This window comes from Lasiosphaeria miniovina (assembly GCF_030549165.1).
Source record: "Lasiosphaeria miniovina strain SMH2392-1A chromosome Unknown B0T26scaffold_5, whole genome shotgun sequence".
Taxonomy (NCBI): domain Eukaryota; kingdom Fungi; phylum Ascomycota; class Sordariomycetes; order Sordariales; family Lasiosphaeriaceae; genus Lasiosphaeria; species Lasiosphaeria miniovina.
The window spans coordinates 1,421,669-1,443,665 of NW_026848224.1; the positions used below are offsets into that span (position 1 = coordinate 1,421,669).

At 54.0% G+C, this 21,997-nt stretch overlaps 7 protein-coding genes and 2 non-coding genes across 9 annotated transcripts; 4 read left to right on the forward strand and 5 right to left on the reverse strand.

The window, feature by feature from the left end:
- Positions 1-871: 871 nt before the first annotated feature.
- B0T26DRAFT_649441 (uncharacterized protein) lies at positions 872-2,639 on the forward strand (the record flags this gene model as incomplete). The annotated part of the gene is made up of 3 exons (XM_060438093.1): positions 872-1,006; positions 1,070-2,385; positions 2,453-2,639. The coding sequence occupies 3 exons, from the start codon at positions 872-874 to the stop codon at positions 2,637-2,639; spliced, it is 1,638 nt and encodes a 545-aa protein (XP_060294109.1).
- A 3,218-nt stretch (positions 2,640-5,857) lies between these two features.
- Positions 5,858-6,793, forward strand: B0T26DRAFT_677206 (uncharacterized protein; the record flags this gene model as incomplete). The annotated part of the gene is made up of 3 exons (XM_060440075.1): positions 5,858-6,031; positions 6,088-6,293; positions 6,388-6,793. 3 exons carry the CDS (start codon positions 5,858-5,860, stop codon positions 6,791-6,793), a joined length of 786 nt encoding a protein of 261 aa, XP_060294110.1.
- A 950-nt stretch (positions 6,794-7,743) lies between these two features.
- On the forward strand, positions 7,744-7,840 carry B0T26DRAFT_t159. The gene has a single exon. It is a non-coding gene; the product is annotated as a tRNA-Leu (tRNA).
- A 1,997-nt stretch (positions 7,841-9,837) lies between these two features.
- On the reverse strand, positions 9,838-10,481 carry B0T26DRAFT_715272 (uncharacterized protein). Its single transcript, XM_060442234.1, has one exon. It carries the CDS (start codon positions 10,399-10,401, stop codon positions 10,042-10,044), a length of 360 nt encoding a protein of 119 aa, XP_060294111.1. The 5' UTR covers positions 10,402-10,481; the 3' UTR covers positions 9,838-10,041.
- Positions 10,482-11,676: 1,195 nt separating this feature from the next.
- B0T26DRAFT_677208 (uncharacterized protein) lies at positions 11,677-12,546 on the reverse strand (the record flags this gene model as incomplete). The annotated part of the gene is made up of 4 exons (XM_060440076.1): positions 11,677-11,775; positions 11,929-11,999; positions 12,121-12,146; positions 12,260-12,546. 4 exons carry the CDS (start codon positions 12,544-12,546, stop codon positions 11,677-11,679), a joined length of 483 nt encoding a protein of 160 aa, XP_060294112.1.
- A 1,410-nt stretch (positions 12,547-13,956) lies between these two features.
- On the reverse strand, positions 13,957-15,006 carry B0T26DRAFT_618521 (uncharacterized protein; the record flags this gene model as incomplete). The annotated part of the gene is made up of 2 exons (XM_060436028.1): positions 13,957-14,599; positions 14,645-15,006. Coding segments are annotated over 2 exons (1,005 nt in total), but the record flags the coding sequence as incomplete, so codon positions are not given.
- Positions 15,007-15,640: 634 nt separating this feature from the next.
- On the reverse strand, positions 15,641-16,278 carry B0T26DRAFT_648805 (uncharacterized protein; the record flags this gene model as incomplete). The annotated part of the gene is made up of 2 exons (XM_060438031.1): positions 15,641-15,898; positions 15,955-16,278. Coding segments are annotated over 2 exons (582 nt in total), but the record flags the coding sequence as incomplete, so codon positions are not given.
- A 3,608-nt stretch (positions 16,279-19,886) lies between these two features.
- B0T26DRAFT_677210 (Alpha/Beta hydrolase protein) lies at positions 19,887-21,230 on the forward strand (the record flags this gene model as incomplete). Its single annotated transcript, XM_060440077.1, has 2 exons — positions 19,887-19,889; positions 19,977-21,230. 2 exons carry the CDS (start codon positions 19,887-19,889, stop codon positions 21,228-21,230), a joined length of 1,257 nt encoding a protein of 418 aa, XP_060294115.1.
- A 99-nt stretch (positions 21,231-21,329) lies between these two features.
- B0T26DRAFT_t186 lies at positions 21,330-21,420 on the reverse strand. Its single transcript has one exon. It is a non-coding gene; the product is annotated as a tRNA-Ala (tRNA).
- Positions 21,421-21,997: the final 577 nt, after the last annotated feature.

The window sequence follows — 21,997 nt, forward strand, 5'->3', positions numbered from 1 at the left end:
GGCACGGTTCAAGAGACATTTTCCACCCCAACTAAATGTTCCGGAAATTCCCGATGAAATCGAAAATGGGACCCAAGAGAAAATTCGGAACGGCCTTCCGAGTGGTCGACGGGAAAAGAAGCGAGAATTTAAATAACCGCTGCTCGAGAAGTATGTACGGAAAAAGACGCAATCCGAAAGCTTAAAGATATTGAGAAGAGAAGCCCGAGGTGAGCCACTGAGGAGAAAAAATAGTGGTCGATTTTTATACTTGCGCCCACAGTTGCCCAAACGAAAATGGAAATCGACGCCGTTTTCGTGTCCCTCAAGACAGCCGATAGAAGCCACCAAGAAGCGGTCAAACTTGCTGGTGCAACCTCAATATGACGCTGTCAGCGTTCCATCAGCTGTCCATGCCCCCATAACGTTGCTGCGAACGTTTTTCACGGGCTTTCCTTTTTGGGGGTCCAAGCCTCTCGCACACAGCGGGTATTCGGTTCACCTTGGCAGCGTTCAGGGCGTCTTGGGCGTCGTCGGTGGACCTGGTCTGTGCTCTACACCACCTGATCTGCGGCGCAAGCTGAGTTGCCCCGCCATAGGCAACCTCAATCAGTGGTGGGGGTGTGGGGAATGCTGCAGCATCGTCGACGCGGCCTTCCAACTCTCTGGTCCCGCCGCCGCCTTTGACGCAGAGCTCAGAGAGCAAACCAAACCTTGTGCGATTCCATCCGACCCTTCGAAGGCGCCAGGCTCCGAGACTGCCCAAGCCAGCTATGGTTGCAAAGAACATCGCCTCAGTCTCCCGGTAGCATTCCCCGGCGCTCCGGTCTTTGGTGTCGGTCGATTTCGCTCCGCAGCGTCCTACGCGATTGGCGCCTTGTGTACAGTCAAGATGGACTACGCATTCCCGGACGAGGTTCGGCCCATGAGTGTTAGGGAACTAACTGAAAAGGCGAAGGAATATGAATGGAATCCTAGGATCGGCTTCAAATTCTGGGCACGTGCTGCCGAGACAATCCATCACGAGGTTCGCATCTTCGCCAACTTCCATCAACGAGACTGCGGGCTAACGCGCGGGTACTAATTTCAGGGTCAAGTCTATCTACACGAGGGCAATCTCGCCCAAGCATACCTAGTCCTTCTCCGATACTCCATCCTCGTTCTCGAACACCTAGGCAGCCACCCCGAGGCGAAAGCTCCCGATTCACGCAAGGCCCTCAAGCCCCTACAAAGGCGAATCCCCGCCATCATCGAGATTCTCGAGACTTTACGGCCGCAGTTAGACGAATCTTACGACCAGTACCTGAAGCTCATCGCGGCCCGCCAGGCCCGCAGGGATGTTGCAAGGGAGTCCCAACGGATATCTTCATCCCCTACCTCCAGGCACGCGGCCAACGACGCTGCACTATCGTGGAACCACGCATCACAGGCTCGAATTCTGGACGTGAGGGACCACCAAGATCTCGCGGTAGATCTGGCGAAGAAAGAACTATACCGACGTCGACGCCACGCAGAGGGGGCCGAGGGCGATGAATACAAACGCCGGGACGCGGGCTTCTGGGAAGGTTGGAATCGCAATGCCCTGAAACCCGATCCTGAGACTAGGCCCATTGATGACGATGACCTCCAAAGACAAATGGAAGCAACCAGGCGTCATCTGGACCACTCCGATGATCTACGGGCCTCTGAATCTCAAGATGGAGCTCTCGAAAGCACGCCCTCCGCTTCATACTCCTACCCTTCTATCAACAAATCCATCTCATTCAGATACGTTTCCCCATCTCCGCCTTCGCGCACGGAGGAGTACAGCGTACAACCACCGCGGCCGCCAAAGGAGTTTATCGATTTCCCCGAAAACGAGCCTCTCCGGCCCCGGCCTCCGCCGCCCCGTCCAGACAAGGACCCCTTAGCATATAGCTCGCCGTTCGAGGCAAGCAGTCCCAGAACAGAGGTCGGCCCCGCCTTGCCCCCCAAACTTTCCCAGACCACGAAGCAGGAGCGAGTCACCTTCAGGCCTGCTGCGTACCTCGAAAACGGCGAACCCATCCGGCCAGTCTTCCTCCCTAGCACGCTCCGCGACGCATTCATGAAAGTTGCCGCCGACAACACGCACAAAGGCTTGGAGATGTGCGGCATTCTATGCGGCACGCCCGTTAACAACGCGCTCTTCATTTCGTGTCTGCTCATCCCCGAACAAAAGTGCACGTCGGACACGTGCGAAACGGAGAACGAGAACGCAATTATCGAGTATTGCATGAGCAGGGATCTTATTGTCATCGGCTGGATCCACACTCACCCCACGCAGACCTGTTTCATGAGCTCGCGAGACTTGCACACCCAAGCTGGATACCAGGTCATGATGGCGGAAAGCATTGCCATTGTCTGCGCGCCGCGGCACACACCTTCGTCGGTCCCCCTCCTCCCCTCCTCCCCTCCCAGCCTGGGACACCGTGAAGACTAACACCTGTTGTAGATGGGGAATTTTCCGACTTACGAAGCCCCCTGGTCTCCCGCATATCCTGCAATGCACGCACAATGACACTTTTCACCAGCACTCGATTGACAACATCTACACGGACGCAGGTCACCCCGGTGGCCATGTATACGAGTCCTCCAATCTGGATTTCGAGTTGCATGACCTACGGCCGACGAAGCACTAGCGTCGCTTCCCAATCGTCGTGACCACGACCTCATTGGTTCCGGCGCTGGCACATGGTCTTTGCCACCTCGGGTTGGCCAGTTCCGGAGCGCCCGAGACGCAGATTACTACGAGATGCATGTCTATTGTTTCCCTTTTGCTGGGTCTTTTGCTTGGTCTTGTTTTAGTTCAGCTGGGTATGACGATGGGAAATGAAGTCAACGACGCGAGGACTGCATGAAATCCACAGAAGCCACGACTTTGGGGAGCAGGTGATGGCAACTCATACAATGGCTGCATAGCGATGGCGTCTGGTCTGTTTTTGGGAGTTTTCTTTCCCGTGCTCTTGCTCTTGTACAAGATCACACTGTCAATTGCACACTGGTCACAGACTGTAACTCTTTGTCCTTCCAGGAATATCGTAACAATTAGGTTGTTGACAGTGAGGCATTAGACAATAATTTCTCGTTTAATTGATACAGTCGCGGGCCCAGGCCCATGTTGCTTGTATGCCCATGCTCGCATTCTACGGCCTTATCGTGATTTGTGTTTGAGACTCTTGGAGTATTTATTGGTCACTTCGTCGGATATGCTTGTCGACGTTTTAGGATGGGCATAGGCGTGCCGTGGGTAGCTCGAGATGTTTTGGGGTGGGAGTAGACGTGTCACCGAGGTCTTATAACACTTTGAGAAGACTCTAACTGGTTGGCGAGGGTTTAGATGTATCTTAGGGGACTTGGAATTGTCAGAGGGGCTTGAGATATATTGAGATCAAGAAAATAGGGGTTCTTCTCCATACTTTCCCTTGCCTTTATTTTGGTCCTTTCCTTCTTCGCTCTTTTTCTTATTCGTGATGGGCGAAGAAAATGGAAAATAGCATGCATAAGCTAGTCCCCTGCGCTGCTAAGTTTCCTATTAGGAGTGCACAGCCTCATCCAGCATTGTCTCCGCCAATGAGGCCCCCATTTCGGAGGCCAGTCACGTTTTCCAACGAGGGCTGCATTTCGGAGGAGCCCCGGAAACCGTCGAGCGGCTGAACGCGTGTCTGCCTGACCACACAACACCTCCAGATTCCGCGTCCGGCTACTTGACCAGATAGCCTCTAGATTCTACGTCCGGCTACGTCAAACACGCGAAGCCGGTCGACGACGCGCCATCATGGACCCCGTTTCCATTACCACTACAGGATTGCCACCAGCTGCGTCTCGGCCACGAAGCACCTCAGCGAACTGCAGAAGAAATTCACCCATGCTACGCTCACAATCTGCACCGAGTTGTCTGTCATCAACGCCAGCTTGAGTCAACTCCAAGACCTCTTCCTCACCCGCCAGGATGAGGTGTTCGGCAGGTTTCAGGGGCGGCCAGAGCTGGCTCCGGCCTGCGAAACTTCTCTGACCGGCTGCATGCTCTTGTATTCCTGTCTCCACGAGGAAGTCGAGACCCTACACCGCGCCGTCACCGACCGCGGCGACTTATCCACGACACAAAAAATCTTGGCTTTGTGGAAGGAGAGTGAGATGAAAGAGCTGCTCCTCCAAATTCGTGGTCAGACGACGGCCCTGAGTTTGCTGCTGCAATGTTTCCAAACGTGAGACAACTCAGTTTGCCTATGGACAACTTGCTACGGCAGAATGGGAGGATCGTTTTCTTACCTCACATGTGCTAACATCTACAGTCAATCGGCCATTGCCACCCGGCAGCTCTTGGAAGGCCAAGGCGACGCCATCAACCATATTCGTAGAGACATTCGCGTCTTGCGCGCTGCCTACCCAAGATCTGAGAACCGGGTGCCCAAGTCCGTCCTCGGCGAACTGCCGAGAGCATCTTTGTAGACAACGCCTCCGCATTGGACACGACCGAGTTCTCGTTTGACCACCAGGTCGTCAATGCCCGGGTCCAAACCAATCCCACCTTTGCGGCTTACCTCGAGCGACAGCTCCAGCATCCGGGAGTTAAGAGACTTGACTGGATTACATACCTGAAAAGCCCCATCTCACAGTTTCAACGGTCCTCTTTGCAATTGCACACCATGGTTCGAGCTCTTGAACGGAGAAGTGAACAAGTCCCGGTAGATGAGGAGAGTTCGGCCTCTTTGCAACAGCTTTGAGACGTAACTGAACACATGGATCAGATGATTCGTTCATGCGACGAAATCGTAGGGGCAGCCGAGAACAAGGTCTAAATCGAAAGGCTCCGAGTGTTGTTTGAAGCTTACCGCCAAAAGATGCCAACAAGTAGATCTATACGTTCCTTAGAAGCGCTACAGCTGGACAACCAAGCCCGACAGATCATTGAGCAATGCACTTTGTTATATCGGTTGTGGCCCTATAGCCCCTTCTTTCTCTGCCTGAAGCTGGTGCCGCGTCATCTTACTGGACCATGCGATGGTTTTTGCGGAGATTTTTGCAAAAAAGCGACCACGACTGCAAGTGAAGAAACAGGGTGGCTAGGATCAATATATCATGTGTCCGATCCTGGTAAGAGATCAAGTTCCTGACACCAATCATCCCCGCCATTAGCCGAGCTCTAAGAGACTTGTTTAGGTTTTCTCAACCCGATTGGATTACCCTTCTCTTAATCGCGACTCTTACAATTTGCTTCATTTTACTTTTCTTTTCCTCCAAGGTTGGTGACTAGAGCTTCAAACTTTCAACCCTGGCGGGTGGAATTATTGAGTCACACTCAAGCAAAAAAAACCCCTGGGGAGTTTCCGTTTACGGGTTATTCAGTGGTCAAGGCAATGTTTCGCTCGCTTCCGCTTGTTAAACTGATCAAGGCTCGGCGAGGATGGCGTGGTGATCTTAAGAATATTACATGGAAATATGAATCGGCAACGACAAACGGCCAAACTCACATTGAATTACTACATAGATAAATTGGCTAGGTAGGCACCTGCACTGTTACTGTTACTACACCAACATGTGCTGGAGACCACGGGGGGGCGTGGAATGTTTGTTCAGGTGTCTGATAGGAGCTCCCACACAAAGACACGCCATTGGACGCCAAGGCATAATGACAGGGGGCCAATGGGCTGACTGGGATGAAATCTGCTGCACATTATCATACATGATCGTGTAAATTTCAGACCAGGCTCCGACGCGTACGAACCAACCAGAACGTTGCTGGCCATATATTCAGCTTCTGCTCCACACTCTGTCGTGTTGCAGCTTCCAGTTCCAGAGCTGAACCGACTCATCAACGGAGGCATCTTCTTCTCAAGCACCGATAGTAACAGCGAATATGGAGCCGTTCCCCGCCACCGCGATCTCAACCCTCTGCGTAACTAGCGGGAAGATCCTCCTCGGCTTTTACGAGTACATCAACGACGTGGCTGACGTACCCCGCTACGTCGAGGAGCTGACTGCCGAGCTGAGCTCGCTGAACGCTGCGCTCTTGGCGCTGAAAGCGCTACTCGTCGCCCAGAAGGACAGCGGGGCAGACGCCGGCTCGCACGCGCTCCCTCTTGACAGCTGCCGGGAGCTGTTCGCCACATGCGCCGCACCCTCAAGCAGATCGAGGACTGCGTCAACAAGTCCAAGATCAAGACGAACAAGTCCGCCAAGGGCCAGCTACTCACCTGCATCAGCTGGCTGTGGAACAAGGAGGTCGTGCTCCTCAGGCAGGCGCTGGCGAAGGAGCGCGAGACGATATCCTTCATGCTGCAGGTCTCGACTTGGTACGGTCGCTTTTATTTCTTGCCACTAGCGGATCCAGTGCTCGCACTGGCCTGCCTGCCTGGATTCCCTCGCTGACAAGGGTCGGGTCCGCAGCCAAAGCCAAGACGACTTAGCCAAACTGCTGAAACAAGTCGACGAGAAAGTCACCGCCCTCCAAGAATCGCGGAAGCACGTCAAGGAGGCGCTCGTCGTCATAGACAGAGACCACCCACGGTTTGAGGAGGCCGAGTTCACCATCCACATGCAGCCAGCTACGCGACCAGATGAGCAGCCAGCGCCGGCCGAAGCTCCCAGCCCATTCCGGCCCCTTAACCGGAAGCTCGTTGACACCATCGAGGCGAAGGCATGGACCGCGGCGAAGGTCATATGCGACGAAAAATGGACTAGTGTGCCTCAGCTCTCCGAGGTCGAGCTCAGGATCAAGATCATATCAGGCAGGAGTGCCATGCTAGCACTCAGGCTATCCTCCGACGATGATTTGGCTTTACCTAGACGTTAGACGGCTCGGAGGATCAATATTCCAAACTACCTCGAACTCCGGAATCATAATCACGAGGCTGGGTCTATTATGCATTCCACGACCTGGTGAGGCCAGCCCCAGAGCGAATCTCCATCCATCCCTTAGAGAAAGCCAACTCAACCTTCAGGCAGGTGTCTAAAGGTAGTCTAGAGCTGATATTTTCGGACTCGACCATCGCCGAGGAAGTTTTTGGGCTTTTGCACGCCGTTAAGATGGAGGCTGAGTTCTCTTAGATGCTGACAGCACGATGTTTTGCTAACATCGACCCCAGAATAGACGTTAATGTGGGGGAAACGTTGCTCGGAGTGGCAATTGAGGACGAGTCTTACTACCGTCCATCAATGTTTTAGCATGGAAGCTAATATAAGTTGGCTTCAATGCTTTGTTACTAGGCAGATACGTAATGGGAATGTGTGTTAGGTGTCCAACAAATATAATAATACACTTGCCCAGCGTCTCACAAGTTCTCGTTAGGAATCATCTTCAAAAGCCAGCCAAAACCCTACCAACTTCATCGCCAATGAGTGCACAAGTATTTCTAGCAATGACCGATTCCAATGTATTGCTATAGCAGAAACGGAACAGGGACCTTACTATTACGGAATATTTCTCGCTCAATATACAAGTAGGAATCCTAGCACCGCTGTCACCGCGGACTTGAAAATGAATGTAAAATAAAGAGATATCTTGGTATACTTCGTAAGGGCGGTGTGTAAGACGATGGGTGTAGTCAGTTTCTCGCTCACCATGCGACCTAGAATGGAGTGGAGGCTCTCAGCGACCGACCTACTAAAGATTTAGCGCGTTGGATGCCAGACGTCAGTGGAGCTTCAGAAGTTCAGGGGCGCAGCTGCCTGGCAACGGCGCACCAGTAGCGCGTGGCGCTCCCTAAGAGCGGTTAAGAGGCGAAATTTTCAGCGCTTCGCAACGACGGAATGGCCGAGAGGTTAAGGCGGTTGACTTAAGAAAAGCACGCTTACTTCAACTTCTCGAAAGAGAGCGTGGGTTCGAACCCCACTTTCGTCACGATTTTCTTTTTGCCTCCTTTTTGCTCCATTGCTCGGCTATCGGCATGATGGGGAATCCAGGTCGACGAGGCAGTAATTTCACGGGTTCGGGGGAGCCGGTCCCATGTCGCAAGGCTCGTTTCCGCAATTGCTGGTGCACGCCAAGCGCCCTCATTTAAGGCGCGACAGACACATTACCTAATCGCTCGCCTTATCTTATCGCGGTCCCTATTTTGGCGCGGCAGACCCCTTTTGGCCTTACTTCCACTGCGTCTTGCTTGCCATTGACCTGAGGGAGGGTTACTCGCCCACACCTAGCCCAAGAGCTTGCGACTAGGTCAGAGGCATTTTGGTAGCCCCGACGAGTGGGCTATCTGGAGGCTTTTTGGGACGCGGTTTAATTATCCGGACTTTTAGGCCGCAAACTTTGAGGGACCTGTCAATCGGAGCAGATGGTCGCATAACCTGATTTTTCTTATCTCGAAGTAGACCACAGTCTACAGCGCCTTCTGTACTAAACATAGGTACTAAACATAGGTACGGATACACACAAGTACTGTACAGGACATATAACAAGCACCTCAACGAATACCGTAGCTGGAGGTCTCATCATTTATGCCAACATGCGCGAAGGGTGTATCGTAGCTCGAGTACGGGGTAGTGTAGTTATTTCTAGATTCCTTAATAAAATAGAACGCGACTCAGCAACTCCTTTTTAGAAGATGACCTGAATATGCGACTGTCTACCCCAAAACTCGCCGATTACTTTCACTTTCTGAAACAGGAAAAGAAAGAAAAAGAAAAAGAAAAAGAAGAAAGCCCTCAAGAGTAACAGCTCTCATGCACTACCATCAGCCATCTCTTTCCTAATCACTAGTCCAACCTGGGGCTGTCGGGCCCCTCCTGGTTCCCACGCAGCTGCTCCTGGACCTGCTCGGCGTGCATCTGCTCCCGCATCTCGTCTATGATGCCCCAGATCTGGGCCGAGATGGCCTTGGCAACCTCTGTGAGCCGGACGAGCTCCTGGCCCATTAGGCAGAGGACGTCGCGCGCGGTGTAGTAGTCGTCGGGCGGGACGGAGGGGTCAGTAGCGCCCATCCACTTCTTGATCTCGGCCTCGGCTGCCTCCCACGCGTCCTCGTCGCCCGCCATGCGTCTGGCCACGTCCCCCAGCTCTTCCCGCGACTTGTGGTGCACCATCACCTGGAAGCAGATCTCCTGCACCGTGTCGCGCATCGTCTCCGTCCACGTCTCGGGGTCGCCCGAGAGCGTGTCGGCGAGCCGCTCGAGCTCCGAGTTGGTGGCTATCAGGCAGGCGAGATTGGTAACGAACACTGCCGTTATGGTGTGGTTACTGCAATGCTTAATAGCTTCGTGAAGAGAGATTGAGAGATACTTGAGCTCGCGAGAGCCAGGCTCTTATACTACTACCTGGTTGCAACTATAACCACTGCCTGCTGAAGGAGTGTTGGTTTTTGACACATAAGTAAACGGAAACTGTTCATGACATCAGTCGACAGCACTGGTGAATTTGAGATGGCTCATATAGTCTCACGATAGCCTAGACAGTAAACTAATTCTCGTATAAGATGGAAACCTGGATGTGAAGGCCCATTATGAGATAGACATGTTATATTTCGTCTGCTTCAAAAAGACTTGTCTGAAGGAGGGACATCCACAATTAGGGTTATTACAGGACTGAAATTCCTCATACCAATTACCACGTGCACATTAAACTTTAACACGGGCATTTACCGCGGTATAGTAAAAAGTCAAAATAATTAAACGGCACCGATAGAGTTATACCGGCTGACTTACGAACCTTGCCACCGCCATTCATGATCAAAATTTTCGCCCCGGGCACATAAAGCGCACCAAATGTATGAGATAGACATATTACGATATAAGAAAAATGTGAAGTAATGACGAATAAACATAAATTCTGTCCGTCTAGGAAGATGAATGACGCCACCGGGCCGAAAGTGCTCTCCATTACCAACGCATCAACCAACCGAGCCAGCCAGTAAGACCATTCGATAACTCAGGTCATAGACCTGCTTAACGCGAGGCTACTAAGGGGAAGTGCTCTATACTACTGAAACATAACCCAAGAAACTCGAGAGATCATTCGATAAACCATGTGGTAGACCTGCTTCACCACTGCACATTCACAACCCAATGATTCGTCCTCTGCAAAAGAAACAGCCAAACACTCCCATCTCAGATTTGAGATTGCTTCCTCGAATGTGTCGGATCCACGGCCTTTGCCCACCTCTTCAAAGACCAAACCCAACCTTCCTTGCGTCGATAAAGAACAGCCTGCCCAGCAAGGCTTGCACCGGGCAGTTCCGCAAGTGCATCTGATTGTGCCGCTTTCAAGGCACTATCCAGGTCCTGCACTCGGCCCCTTAGGCGAGTGACTTCAGTCTCGAGCATGGATGCGTCCGACTGTGAGCTGGCGAGCTTGGCCTGTTCCCGCTGAAGCTCGGCCTCCTTTTGTCGGATTTCAGACTCCGCCTGTTGGGTCTGGCGCCGAGCGTCGTCGAGAAGGCGCTTGCTCTTGCTCCCCAAAGCCTGCATCTTCGTGTCCTTGTTTGTGATGTCCGTGGCGTGTTGCGCGCGCTCAGCAGCCAGCTGCTCTCTGAGGCTCTCAATCTCCATGTCTTTCATGCCAATCCTGCGTTCCTCCCTCAATCCCGCTTCATGTAGCTCGGCCTTCTTGTCTTGCACCACAGCAGCCATTTTCTGGTTCCTTATTACGCACACCGACAGCTCTTTCCTAATAGCCTCCAGCTCCTTGTCCTTGTCCTTCAGACCAGCCTCTGCGTCGGCCACGCGGCCCTTCAGCGCCCGCAGCTGGGAATCCCTCTCAGCCAGGACCTTGCCCCCCACCGCCACCGACTCGGCAAGGCGCTGCTGCAGCGTCTCCGACCTAGCGGCGTTGTCCGAGACAGGCAGCTCCAAGCCCTCGTCTCCGCGGCCACGTAGTACTCCGCTCGGCACAGGCGCCCTCACGACCTCCTTGGACGGGGACGGTGACAAAGACGACGGTAGCGACCCGTACCCGGAATCAGTCTCATGCTCCTCCTCCGGCGGACCGACCTCCCTAGCCGGCGTCGGGCTCTCCAAGGCCGCCAGCGCCGCCTCCCACTCCGCTACGATGGTGTCGCTCTGCCGCATGTGCCAGCCCCTGCAGAGACACAGCGGGGCGAGCGCGCGCAGGTCCGCGGCAGTGACGGCGGACGGCGGCCTGCGCGCCAGCGTCTCGAGGCGGGCCAACGCGTCGCGGGCGTCCTGGGCTTCGTCGGCACGTCCGTGCTTGATCCACCCGCACCGGTTGCCGCTGCTGTTCTGGCCGCGGCACTGGATGCCGCCTGACCATGCTTGGCCGGTCACGTCGAGGACGCGGTCGGGGTTCCAGTGTCTTTGCATTTTGAGAGCGAGGTTTTGGGGAGGTTGTTGAGTCTGGTGTTTGGTTGGGTTTGACTTGCTTGGGCGGTTGATGTTGTTTAGCTAAGGGAGTATCGAGTGCGGGTTTCCATTGCCTTTATAAGATAATCAGGACCTCAGTTACTTTATCTGATCAAGTACGTAGCTCAGGTTAGACGATTACCCACACGAAGTGGCTGTGCTGTGGTTTAATTACCTAAGGATGGATTCGGGCGCTGCGCCTGGAGTTGAGGGGGGATCGGGTTTCAGGTCGCAGAATTAAGCGCCGTCGCCTGCGCGCCTGTAGGCGACATTTTCTGGGCAGTATTCATTGGCGCGATAAGTGGCCAGGATGCTTCACTCGGGCCTGTCTTGACCTATCAGTCTTTTTCCGATACTGATGTGGACCGACAAGGCTCTCCGAAGTTAGGCAATGAGGCTCAGGGAATCTGCCTTGGCGAGAATGCGGGCCGCGAGGCTCCCCGCGTAGAGTGGAAAATAAGCGCTTTCGCACTTGTAGAATAGCTTGGTGGGTGTGTTCGTGTATGCACATTCTAATAAAGAACGAGCCCGAAGGAGTCTCAGATGGGGTCATTTTACGGTGACCCGTTTTCTTGAGTCTATTGAGTGGAAATTAGACCGTATTCTAAGGGACAGAGGGAATGATGGTTGGCTCACAGTCGTTGATTGAACCATTCTCAGCAACTTGGCGACCTTGGCAACGTAGGTATGATCCGGAAATGCGTCCCCTGAAGAAGTGGTGGTAGAAAACGAGATAACACATGCGGTTGATAGGGGAAATAGAGGGCTTAGAAATGACATGAGCGGCAGAAAAAGTGAAGTTGACGGCTGTAAAATAGAGGTACTCACGAAAGTAACAACTCTGCATTACAAGACTGCAGAGTACAAATATTCTTTAACCAGGTTCGATCAATCCATATCACGTGCAACACTAAATCAGCACCCCTCAACTACTCCAGCCTTGCTACAAGACGCTCACTCGACACACTTCTCCATTTTATCCATGAGCTCCACGAGCTCCTTCCTGGACTCGGCAAGGGGGCCGTCCGCGTCAACATGTTCCAAGAAGTCCCGAACGTTGACGGTTCTCGCTCTGGCGGCCTTTTTTATGATTTCGTCTATCTCACAAACCTCGAGCAGGTCTATCATGGTTTCTATGGCCTTAAGCGCGGCCTTCATCTTCGCTTCCGCGTCTGTGTCCCCAATATACTTCATTTCTTGGTACGCGTTGTCTGAAGCCTTGGCCAGTCTCTCGAGTGTCTCGTCGTCAACCATTGTGGGCAGCGAGCAAGGTCGCGTAAATGGGTTGTAGGGGTGGGGTGGGATAGTGGTGGTTGTGGTTCAAGGCACGAAGCAGGAGGAGTTGTTATCGACGTGGAGACCAGTTTTATACTCCTTCGCAAGTCGCTAGTTGGACTTGATTATAATAATGACTCTGGAGTGCGAGTGAGCATCAAGCAATGTAATTTGAGTCCTATCCCAAACAAATCCTGTGCGCCACTGTTTGCGCCGAATGTTTGTCGTAAAACGAACACGTGTTCAGCGGTAGGATGTGGTGTTGAAAATCCCCCCAAAATTAAGGGGTATCTGAGATGATCAGGTCTGACATCATTTTGGCTTGTCACATAATCAGAAGAGGTGGGGAGGGGGAGGTAGGAATGATGCAGGCAGAGCTGAAGAAGGGCTAACAGAATGGAGGAAGACGGGAAGGAAAAGGCGGATTGGCCGTGTTTCAGGCGATCTGCCCCGTGGCTCCCAAAATGGTGCCGTCATTTAGCTGGGCGAGTTGTTGTACTACGTGAAAGTCGCACTGGAAAGTCGTCGCTAATTAGCAAACAGCTCTCAGCCCACGACACTGGTGCGTACGACTTTTCGGACAGATTTATTTCGCACCACTCCGTGCAGATTCCAGTCGTCAGATGGACTTCCAAACTGGGTTGTACCTAGCACATTTCCCTCGCCCATCTCCCGAGCAAACGGAAATTCCTCCTCACACCACTCCCCGACCACAGTCATACTGAGGTACCCATTTCAGCCACCACGTCCAGCCAAAAAAAAATCTAGGCTTAAGTACTGACATAGTTGCCAATTGTTCCACGGTCAGGATTGTCCCGATTGCTAGCGCAAAATGTGCACATCCAAGCTAATCAAGACACAGCCTCTTGCACAATGGCCTAGGAAGACATCAATCTAGCGTCTAATCAAGGTTCAGATAGACGGGTTTACCTGGGCTAATTTACCTGGGCTAAGGAACCTTTCGGAACTGATGGAGACAGAACACTCACCGATATAGAGAACCTCATCAAGTTGGTGAGAGAACCGCTCTCGTGGTACGATCGGCCTTATACGGCTGAGACGCGGAAAGCATCCCATGAGATAATCCTTGACGTTATCAAGTGCAGAAAGAAAACTAGGGGTATCGAGTGCAGAAAGAAAACTAGGGTTATGAGCTATCGGCCTAGAAAAACGCAACTATGGCTTACTACGTGGTAGAATGCCTTTCGGTAATCGATATGGGGTATTTTTTATGAGGCTGAGAGTAGATGCCTTAGTATTGAACGAGTGGATACGGCAACACGCGTCCACGCCCCATCAACCAGCACGCACAGGAGCAGGAGCGGTAGCGGGAGCCGAAGCAGCAGGAGAAGGAGTAGTAGCAGACGGCAAAGCAGAAGGGGTAGTAGCAGACGGCGAAGCAGAAGCAACCACGCTCTCAAAAACGCCCACGGTAAACTCCCAGACCCTCTCGGGCCAGCCCTCAGCCCGGTACCGCGCCAGAACAGGCGTGCCGTGGACGATCTCGCTCTTGTCATCGACCAGCACGACGCGGCCCAGCTGCCGCTCGCCGCCACCAACCGGCAGGCCAGTAAGGTGGTACGCCTGGCGCTCGCCCGCAGTCTCGGCCGTAGTCCCAACCAGCCACAGGAACGACCCAAACAGGCCCCGCAGCACGGCCGCCCGCGCGCGGCCCAGCCAGCCGGCGCTTTCCGGCGCGGCCATGGCGGCGGCGATGCCGGTGCGCACGAGCCCCGGGTACGCGTGCAGGAACGTGATGTTGGTGTGTTTCGCCGAGAGCAGGTCGAGGGCCAGCGTCGACAGTGTCGTCGTGTGTGCGATCGACGCGCCCGCGGACCACGCGCCCGGCTTGGCCAGCGCCAGGTCGTCCTCGGCGAGCGCTTCCTCGTGGCCGCCGTTGAGCACGCAGAGTACGCGCGGCTGCGGGGCGCGCTGCAGCAGCGGCAGCAGCGCCGACGTGAGGCGCATGCGCGAGAAGTACGACAGCGCAAAGGCCGCTTCGAGGGCCTCGGACGTGTCTTTTGTTCCAGGTCTGTCAGCTGTGGTCTTTACGCCTATCTGGAGCAGAAGGTGTCACTTGCAGTGGGCGCCAGCGAACGGCAGCTTGCCCTGGCTCATGAAGAGGTAGTCGACCTTTGACTCGGCGGCGACGACGGCGCGGGCGAAGGCGTCGACGCCGGCGAGCAGCGAGACGTCGCACTCGAAGAACTTGACGGCCAGCTTCGGGTTGAGGTCCTCGAGCCGCGCGCGCCGGCTGGCGAAGCGGGATGCAGAGCGGCCGGCGACGTGGAATGTCGCGGACCGCACCATGGCCGCCAGCTTCTCGAGCGTCGCCGCGCCGATGCCGCCCGTCGCGCCGGCGAACACAAACACCAGGCCTTCGCGCCCATCCTCGGCGAAGGCGGCGTTGGCTTGGCTGACCTCGGTGATTTTGTTGACCATGATGGCTGATTTTCGCGGAATAGTTGGTTGGGGGACAGTTGGGGGACAGTTGGATGAGTGCGGCTCGGAGTGGCAGGCCATCTCCAAGACCCAAACAACACTCACCCCGCATAACACGCCATGCCCAGCCCGCTGGGCGTAGCTCTAAAGCCCGTTTGCAGAACTGGGGTCCGCGACCCAGCCCGTCAAAGAACCCTGAGTGTGGTTACACGACATTGCCCAAATTTTAACTTCACAGACAGCCTTTCTGATGCAATATGAAAGCTTAACTTGCTGCTAAAGGCGAATAGACGCATCATACTTTGAGTTCATACTTTGAGTTCCGTGTACCTAAATCCCACCATGCTCCCCAGGCTCTATAGGCCTCTAGTAATCCATTCCAGTTCTACGCTGCCGGCAGTGGCTCGCCATTCTTGTCGTTACTAGTCCGCTGAACACGTGAGTCGAAGCCTGGGTCTCTTCTTGGCCGCCATCCAAAGTAGCGAATCATGGTCCTCCGCTGTAATGATAAGACACGCGTTTGTCAGCTTCATGTCTCGATCTGTGTTCGTGTCCAAGTCTCCTCGACACTACCTCGTTCGTCGCTCATCATGAGACCACTAGATCCATGATTGATCCGCTAGATCCGCGATTATAGGCCACTTGATGAAAAGTCTCTCACCAGGGCGGAGGAGTAGCGCATCGACTCGGGGAGGACGATAGTCTTGCCGTAGCCACTAAAGATGACGTCGACAATCGACTGGCTTGCAGTCTCAAGGTGCAGTTGAGGACTGAAGAAGTTCGCTATTCTCGACTTGTCCTTAACAAGCGGTGATCGCAAAAGATTGAACGTGGCGTTGGTGAGGCGCACCTTTGGCGCGTCGTGAGAGGTGAGTTCCATACGGAGAATCTAATGGCGGTGAGTAATCAAACAAGATCAGAGTAGAATTAGTTGGCGGGACTCACCTCGTGAAGTTCTGAGATGCCGACCCTAGCGGCAGAGTAGCCAGCGAAGCCTACCTCGCGAGTGTGGTCGCCCATGGAGACGGTGATGATGTGGCCGCGGTTGTTCCGGGTCATCTCGGGGACGAACTCGTTCGCCAGGAGAAACGTGGAGGTCAGGTTGGTTGCGATAGTGCGAATTATGTCGTCGTAGCTGCTCTCCATGATGGCGAAGCTATGCGCAAGGCAGGCATTGCTAATCAGGACGGTCGGGTGGCCAACCTCTCTCTTCACACGGTCGTAGGCGAACTGGGTGTCGGACGAGTTGCCGAGGTCGACTTGGTAGTAGTGGAGCGGCTTTTTGCTTACCTTGATCCGTGCTTCAGTCTGCGTTGACCAGATTTGGCAGCAAGCAGTGCCGTGGTTCAGATTGAATGTTCGGTTCGCGGAAAGAGCGGGCGAGGGGACGCGTTCTCTCTTTTCTCCCCTGACAAAGTAGCGCCCCTACGCCAATTTGGCACTTGATGAAAAGTACCTGTACGGCAGTGTTGAGGCAGAGCCCAGGACTCTATGTTGGAAGATATAGGTAAAGTACCCGAAGGATTTTTATTGAAGTTATACTACTCCGAAGAGAGATTGTGGGCCCCACAGGTGTTGTAGGCCTAAGCCAATGATACTAGGGAAAAGAAGAGATCAAGACGGTCAGAATGGTATGTGGAAAGTAGTATTTGAAGTTATGTGCAAGGAAGAAGAGAAGTGTGTGAAAAAGGTGGAAGCTCCTATATGTACTGTCACGGTCGCCACAGGGCTCATGTGACAGGATTGATTCTGTTGGCTACATTGTATATAGGGTGTGGCCTATGCGCCTCGCCACCCACGTGCTCAGCACCACCACCTACTTCCCCGCGCCCTGCGCGGGCCCTGCGATAGATCTGTTCCTTCCTTAGCTTTAAATCCACATTCGTTACTGCATTTAACCTCTGACTTCCTAAACCTCCTAGGCAGGCCGTCACATGTACATAAAGTCCACACATATCTAAAGGTTTCCATACGCTTCTAAAAACAAGCCCTGAAGGCTATGTGGCCTGATTACCTTCGGTTATTGGAAAAAGCATATTATTAGCTTTTTCTATAGCCGAGTTACTAGGTTACCTCGGCCTGGTAGTAGCATATAGTTCTGCTCATCTGCGTGTTGTAGCCAGGCGGAGCGGAAGCGGTAGCGTAGGCCGGGAGCCAAGTGCAGTGTAGATCGTAGGGAACTATGCCCTACGGTCCAGTACAACAGTACCCTGTGTAGGGCACTGAGGGGCACTGAGGGAAGCAGATTGACTGCTACAGGTTTGTAGAACTCTGCTACAGACCAGTATTACAAACCACTCGACTGTTAGGGTCGTCTGTCTGTAAGGGAGCACGGGCTCCACAGGATGCTGGGGTTGGTAATTATGAAGATAGAACAAAGGGCAAGCTCCTATCGCACGGGTAATACAGTCAAATCGGAATGCCACTCAAAGTGTATGAGTGCAGTGAATGTGTATTGCTTGCTTGAGGAACCAAGCAAGAACTATCTAAGGCCGTGGGTACGGTCATCGTATTTATCTAATTGAACAACCAATCAGAGTTCTCCCTCGCAGTGCTCAGTGCCTCCGGGGCGCTCAGTCTTCAAGGACGACTGAGCTCTCAATGGTAACTGAGCACTTCCTTAATTGGCTGTTCTTCCTGCTCAGTGGGTCTTCCCAATCTTGGCGGCCGAACGCACTGAGCGCCGCCTGATTGGCCGCACCGAGCTCACGTGGGGCCCGTCCTGCCCGCCAGTGCTGCCCAATCAGCAGTCGGCTTCCAGCGCCTCCTGCAGACTTGAGCCAGGATCGTAACAACCAGCCACTCAGACTGTAAGGACTCTGCTCAGCAGTCTACCTCGTAGGCTACAGGGAACTCTGCCCTGTAGTCAGGGTCTTCGGGGGGCAACAGAAGTGCTGAAGAAGACTGAGAGGAGTTGAATTATAGAAGGATTATGGTACAAGAGTGGTGAGTGCAATGCTTGCTTGAAAGGAAATCTATCTAAGGGAAAGGATAGGTCTGTGAGAGAAGGCAGGTACGCCGGATCAAGGTGGTCACAATGAAGATAACAAGAATGTTACGATCCCGGTCTAAGAGTGCAGGAGGCGCTGAAGTGCCTCCCTCGGATTGGATGAATGCACCCAGGAAGGCGGGACCTTCCCTCGGTTGGTGCAGCCAATTAGGAAGCGCTCAGGGCGCTCAGTCTGCCAAGACCGAGCTGAGCGCACTGAGCAGAGCGCTCAGTGTGGCTTTGAGTGCTCAGTCCCGACTGAGCACCAAGTGGAGCACTGAGCACCTAAGGGAAGGACTCTGATTGGTTATTCATAGTTCTATATAGGGAGCTGGAGGAACACTCTCTGGGAGTTGGTTCCTCAGCTATCAATGCATAAGGTTTATCATTCATTGCTTGACCGATTGAGAGCGAGATTCTCGTAATCTGTGCGCTATTGTTTGCTCCTTACACTTCGCATTACCTGTGGTTCGAGAAGGTACTGTGGGGCCTGGCTAGCAATTTGGGTATAGCGCCCACAACACCAACCACACCAACACAACCACTATAGTGCCCTGCACTTCAGGGCCCTATAGCTGTAGTAGCTAGCCATACTTTAACAAGTTCACTATCACCGCACAGTCAACTGCATGAGACAAGGCTGCAATATGGTCGCTGTATTCGTAGAATCTAAAGCTAAGGAAAGAAAGAAGAAAGGAAGTTTCTAAAGCTTGGGCAGGGCGCAGGGAAATAGGACGTGGGGTGCACGGGCCATCTAGTCTAGTGGGGTCCGGGTCGGACCCACTATTCCAGAGTTGTCTGCACTTGCCGTGACATTCACTTGAGCTTTTTATTATAGCCGAGTTGCCTCGGCTAAGCGGTACGTATATAGCCGGTATTTATATTATTACAAGGGTGTAACGTTAGATTTATTAAGGTTTATAAATAATGTTAAGGTTTTGTTCTTTTATTCTTAGCCTCGCCTTTTCTTTATTTCTTTTAGTACCCCTGTCCCAAATCGGCATCCTTCGCCCTACTGTTACGATCCTGGTTCAGGGTGCATGAGGCGCCCTGCTTCCGCCCCGTGATTGGGTGACGTGGTGGAGACGGACAGACCCCACCCCGTGTGGGTGCGGCCAACCAGGAAGCGCTCTGCCTGATTAGCTGCCAAGACCAGCAGAGCGGACGGAGCGGGCGCTCTGTGGGGCCCCTGCGCTCTGCGAGCAGAGCGCCCTGGACCCACGGAGCGCAGACACCAAGGACTCTGATTGGTCCGCCTTAGATAGATATATACGACGACCGTAGCCACGGTCTTAGATAGTTCTTGCTTGGTTCTTCAAGCAAGCAATACACATTCACTGCACTCATACACTTTGAGTGGCATTCCGATTTGACTGTATTACCCGTGCGATAGGAGCTTGCCCTTTGTTCTATCTTCATAATTACCAACCCAGCATTCTGTGGAGCCCGTGCTCCCTTACAGACAGACGACCCTGACAGTCGAGTGGTTTGTAATACCTACTTGCCTGCTCGGCATCCCCTGCTCTATCCTAGTACGAAAATGCTCCAAAGATGGACGGTGGCCTGAGGCGAAGAGCTTCCATTCTTAGGCCACGCCATGTGCTTTTTGGCATAGCTGTTCACCCGGTGCCGAGGTATATTATATCTAGAGGGACGCTGTATATGAGCTATTTATCTACCCGGAATTTGCTCTGCATCAAAGAAAAGCCGTTTTCCCCGCATTCCCAGATAATCTCATCGTTTCCGCTGTTCCACATCTCGCACCAGCCGGGCTTTTGGTGCTGTGATTTTACCTTGCCAGTCACTTACTTCTTGTGCTCCACCATTACAGATACAACGGTCCACTCTACCATCGCCGCATCCAACGGCTTTGAAGCTCAGTTGACCAATGGTAAGATGGCGTAGATCGTCTTCCTTCCCGCCTGCCAATGCCACATTGGCGAATACGCACCTTGGAGGTATTAACAGACAACAACAGGCATCCACCACGAACCCGCCCTTTTCGGGATGGGAAAAAGCCGGCCTGGCGCTGCAGCTAACCCTCGCCGCGCCAGTGCAGCTGCTGTACAACTTCGGCCTCGTCGTGTCCCGGGCGGCCTGGCGGGGGTTGCCGCTAGGCGACTATGCGCACTGCGGCTTCATCAGGTTCGTGCTGTGCAACGCGTCGGCGCGGCAGGTGCAGTACCTGTCGCCGCCGACGGCGGCCATGTACGAGCTGTGGATCAACGGCCGGCGCAACGGTAAAATCGAAACGGGCGACCAAGTCACGCCCGACGATGCCGCGTGCCTCGCTGCTGCCGGCCGCCTGCAGCACGACGTCGAGCCGCTGCCCGACGGCGCCTCGTCGCTGCTCTGGCTCGGCAACCGCCGCCGCGCCACAAAGTTCGTCTACTTCCTCCACGGCGGCGGCTACACGCTGCCGATCCAGCCAGGCCACCTGGAGTGGTGTCTTCGTGCATACATCCTGGCTGCGGCTGGTCGGGCGCGTCAGAAGAACGGTAGCCCAGAAGGGGAAGATCAACAGCAAAGGGAGGATCAACAGCAAAGGGAGGAACAAGTCGCCGTGGCCGTGCTGCAGTACACGCTCTGCCCCGGCGCGCAGTACCCGACGCAGCTGTGCCAGGCAGCGGCGGGGCTCGCGCACCTGCTGGCGTCGGGCATCGCGCCGGGCAATATCGTCGTCGGGGGCGACTCGGCCGGCGCTAACCTGACGGCCCAGCTTGTTAGCCACCTGCTGCACCCGCACGCGACTGCGCCACGCATCAAGCTCGCAGCACCGCTGGCCGGCGTGTTCCTCGTATCGCCGTGGGTCAGCGCGCGCGTTGACACGCCGTCGTTCGCCGAGAACGACGGCGTCGACATGCTGTCGGCGTGCTACGTGCGGTCGGCCAACAACCACATCGTGGGCGGCGCGGCCAGGGCAGTCTTCGACGCAGAGGTCTCCCGTGGCGAGGGTTGGGCCATGCCCGCCGACGTCGACGCCAGCTGGTGGGACAGGCTGCGCGACGTCACGCCCGCGCTGTACGTCACGGTAGGCAAGCACGAGGTGCTGAGGGATCAGGGGGTTGTGTTTACCGAGGCGGTCAGGCGGCGCAATGCCGCGGTCGATGTCCGCCTCGAGGTCATGGACAGCGAGGCGCACGACTTCATCCTGCTGGATGGCCAGGCGAAGCGGGACGGCGATCCGACCAAGCGGATGAGGGCTTGGGCGTCGTCGGCGCTCTGGCCGTAGTTCCATGCCCGTGCTTTGAGACACCCCCCTTTTGATATAGTTCACGACCAAAAGAAGCCCCTAAAAATGATGGGATTGGAAGTCACACTTCCGTTCTTCTGGATGCAACCGGGATTAAACCAGGGACCTTTCACAGGGCATTCGTATGAAACTATGCGAAGCGAAAATCATACTACTAGACCATGCACCCGGTGGATCAGATTGTGTTTCTAACTTTGTTGTGGAGATGTGGCAGTTGCGATGCTCTATGGAGGCCGACTCTTCCGAGATGACGACTCCACTACTCCAAAGGTTCCTGGGTCTTTGGCCAAGTGACAAAGCGGTGCTCCCTGGATGACGCACTAGGTTTCTGACGGGGATGCTGCTCTCTAATTATGTCCTCCGGCAGAAATGACATAGGAGTATGGCTTCGTCTACATTGAGGAGTGGTGATGAACCGTCTTGAAAACTGAACGCAGAATTACCAAGCCTTCGGAGCCTGTCTCTTCCATATATCTTAATCATCTGAACCACTGTCCAGGACAGCTATTGACCCAAAGGAGATTGTGTTGAGGTGCAACGCTTGTCGTTATAGCTATCACGGAGTAACGAGTGGCAAAGATTAATATCTCGAAAAGAACATGAGAGATAATACGTGCTAGTTCTGTGGGATGGTAAGACACCAAGAAGGGAAATGCAGTCGCATTATCTGACTTGTATAAGCCCGACTTTTCTCAGAGTCTTGACGCCGTTGCCTTCGCGTCCACCTTTTTCAACCTTCAGTAAGT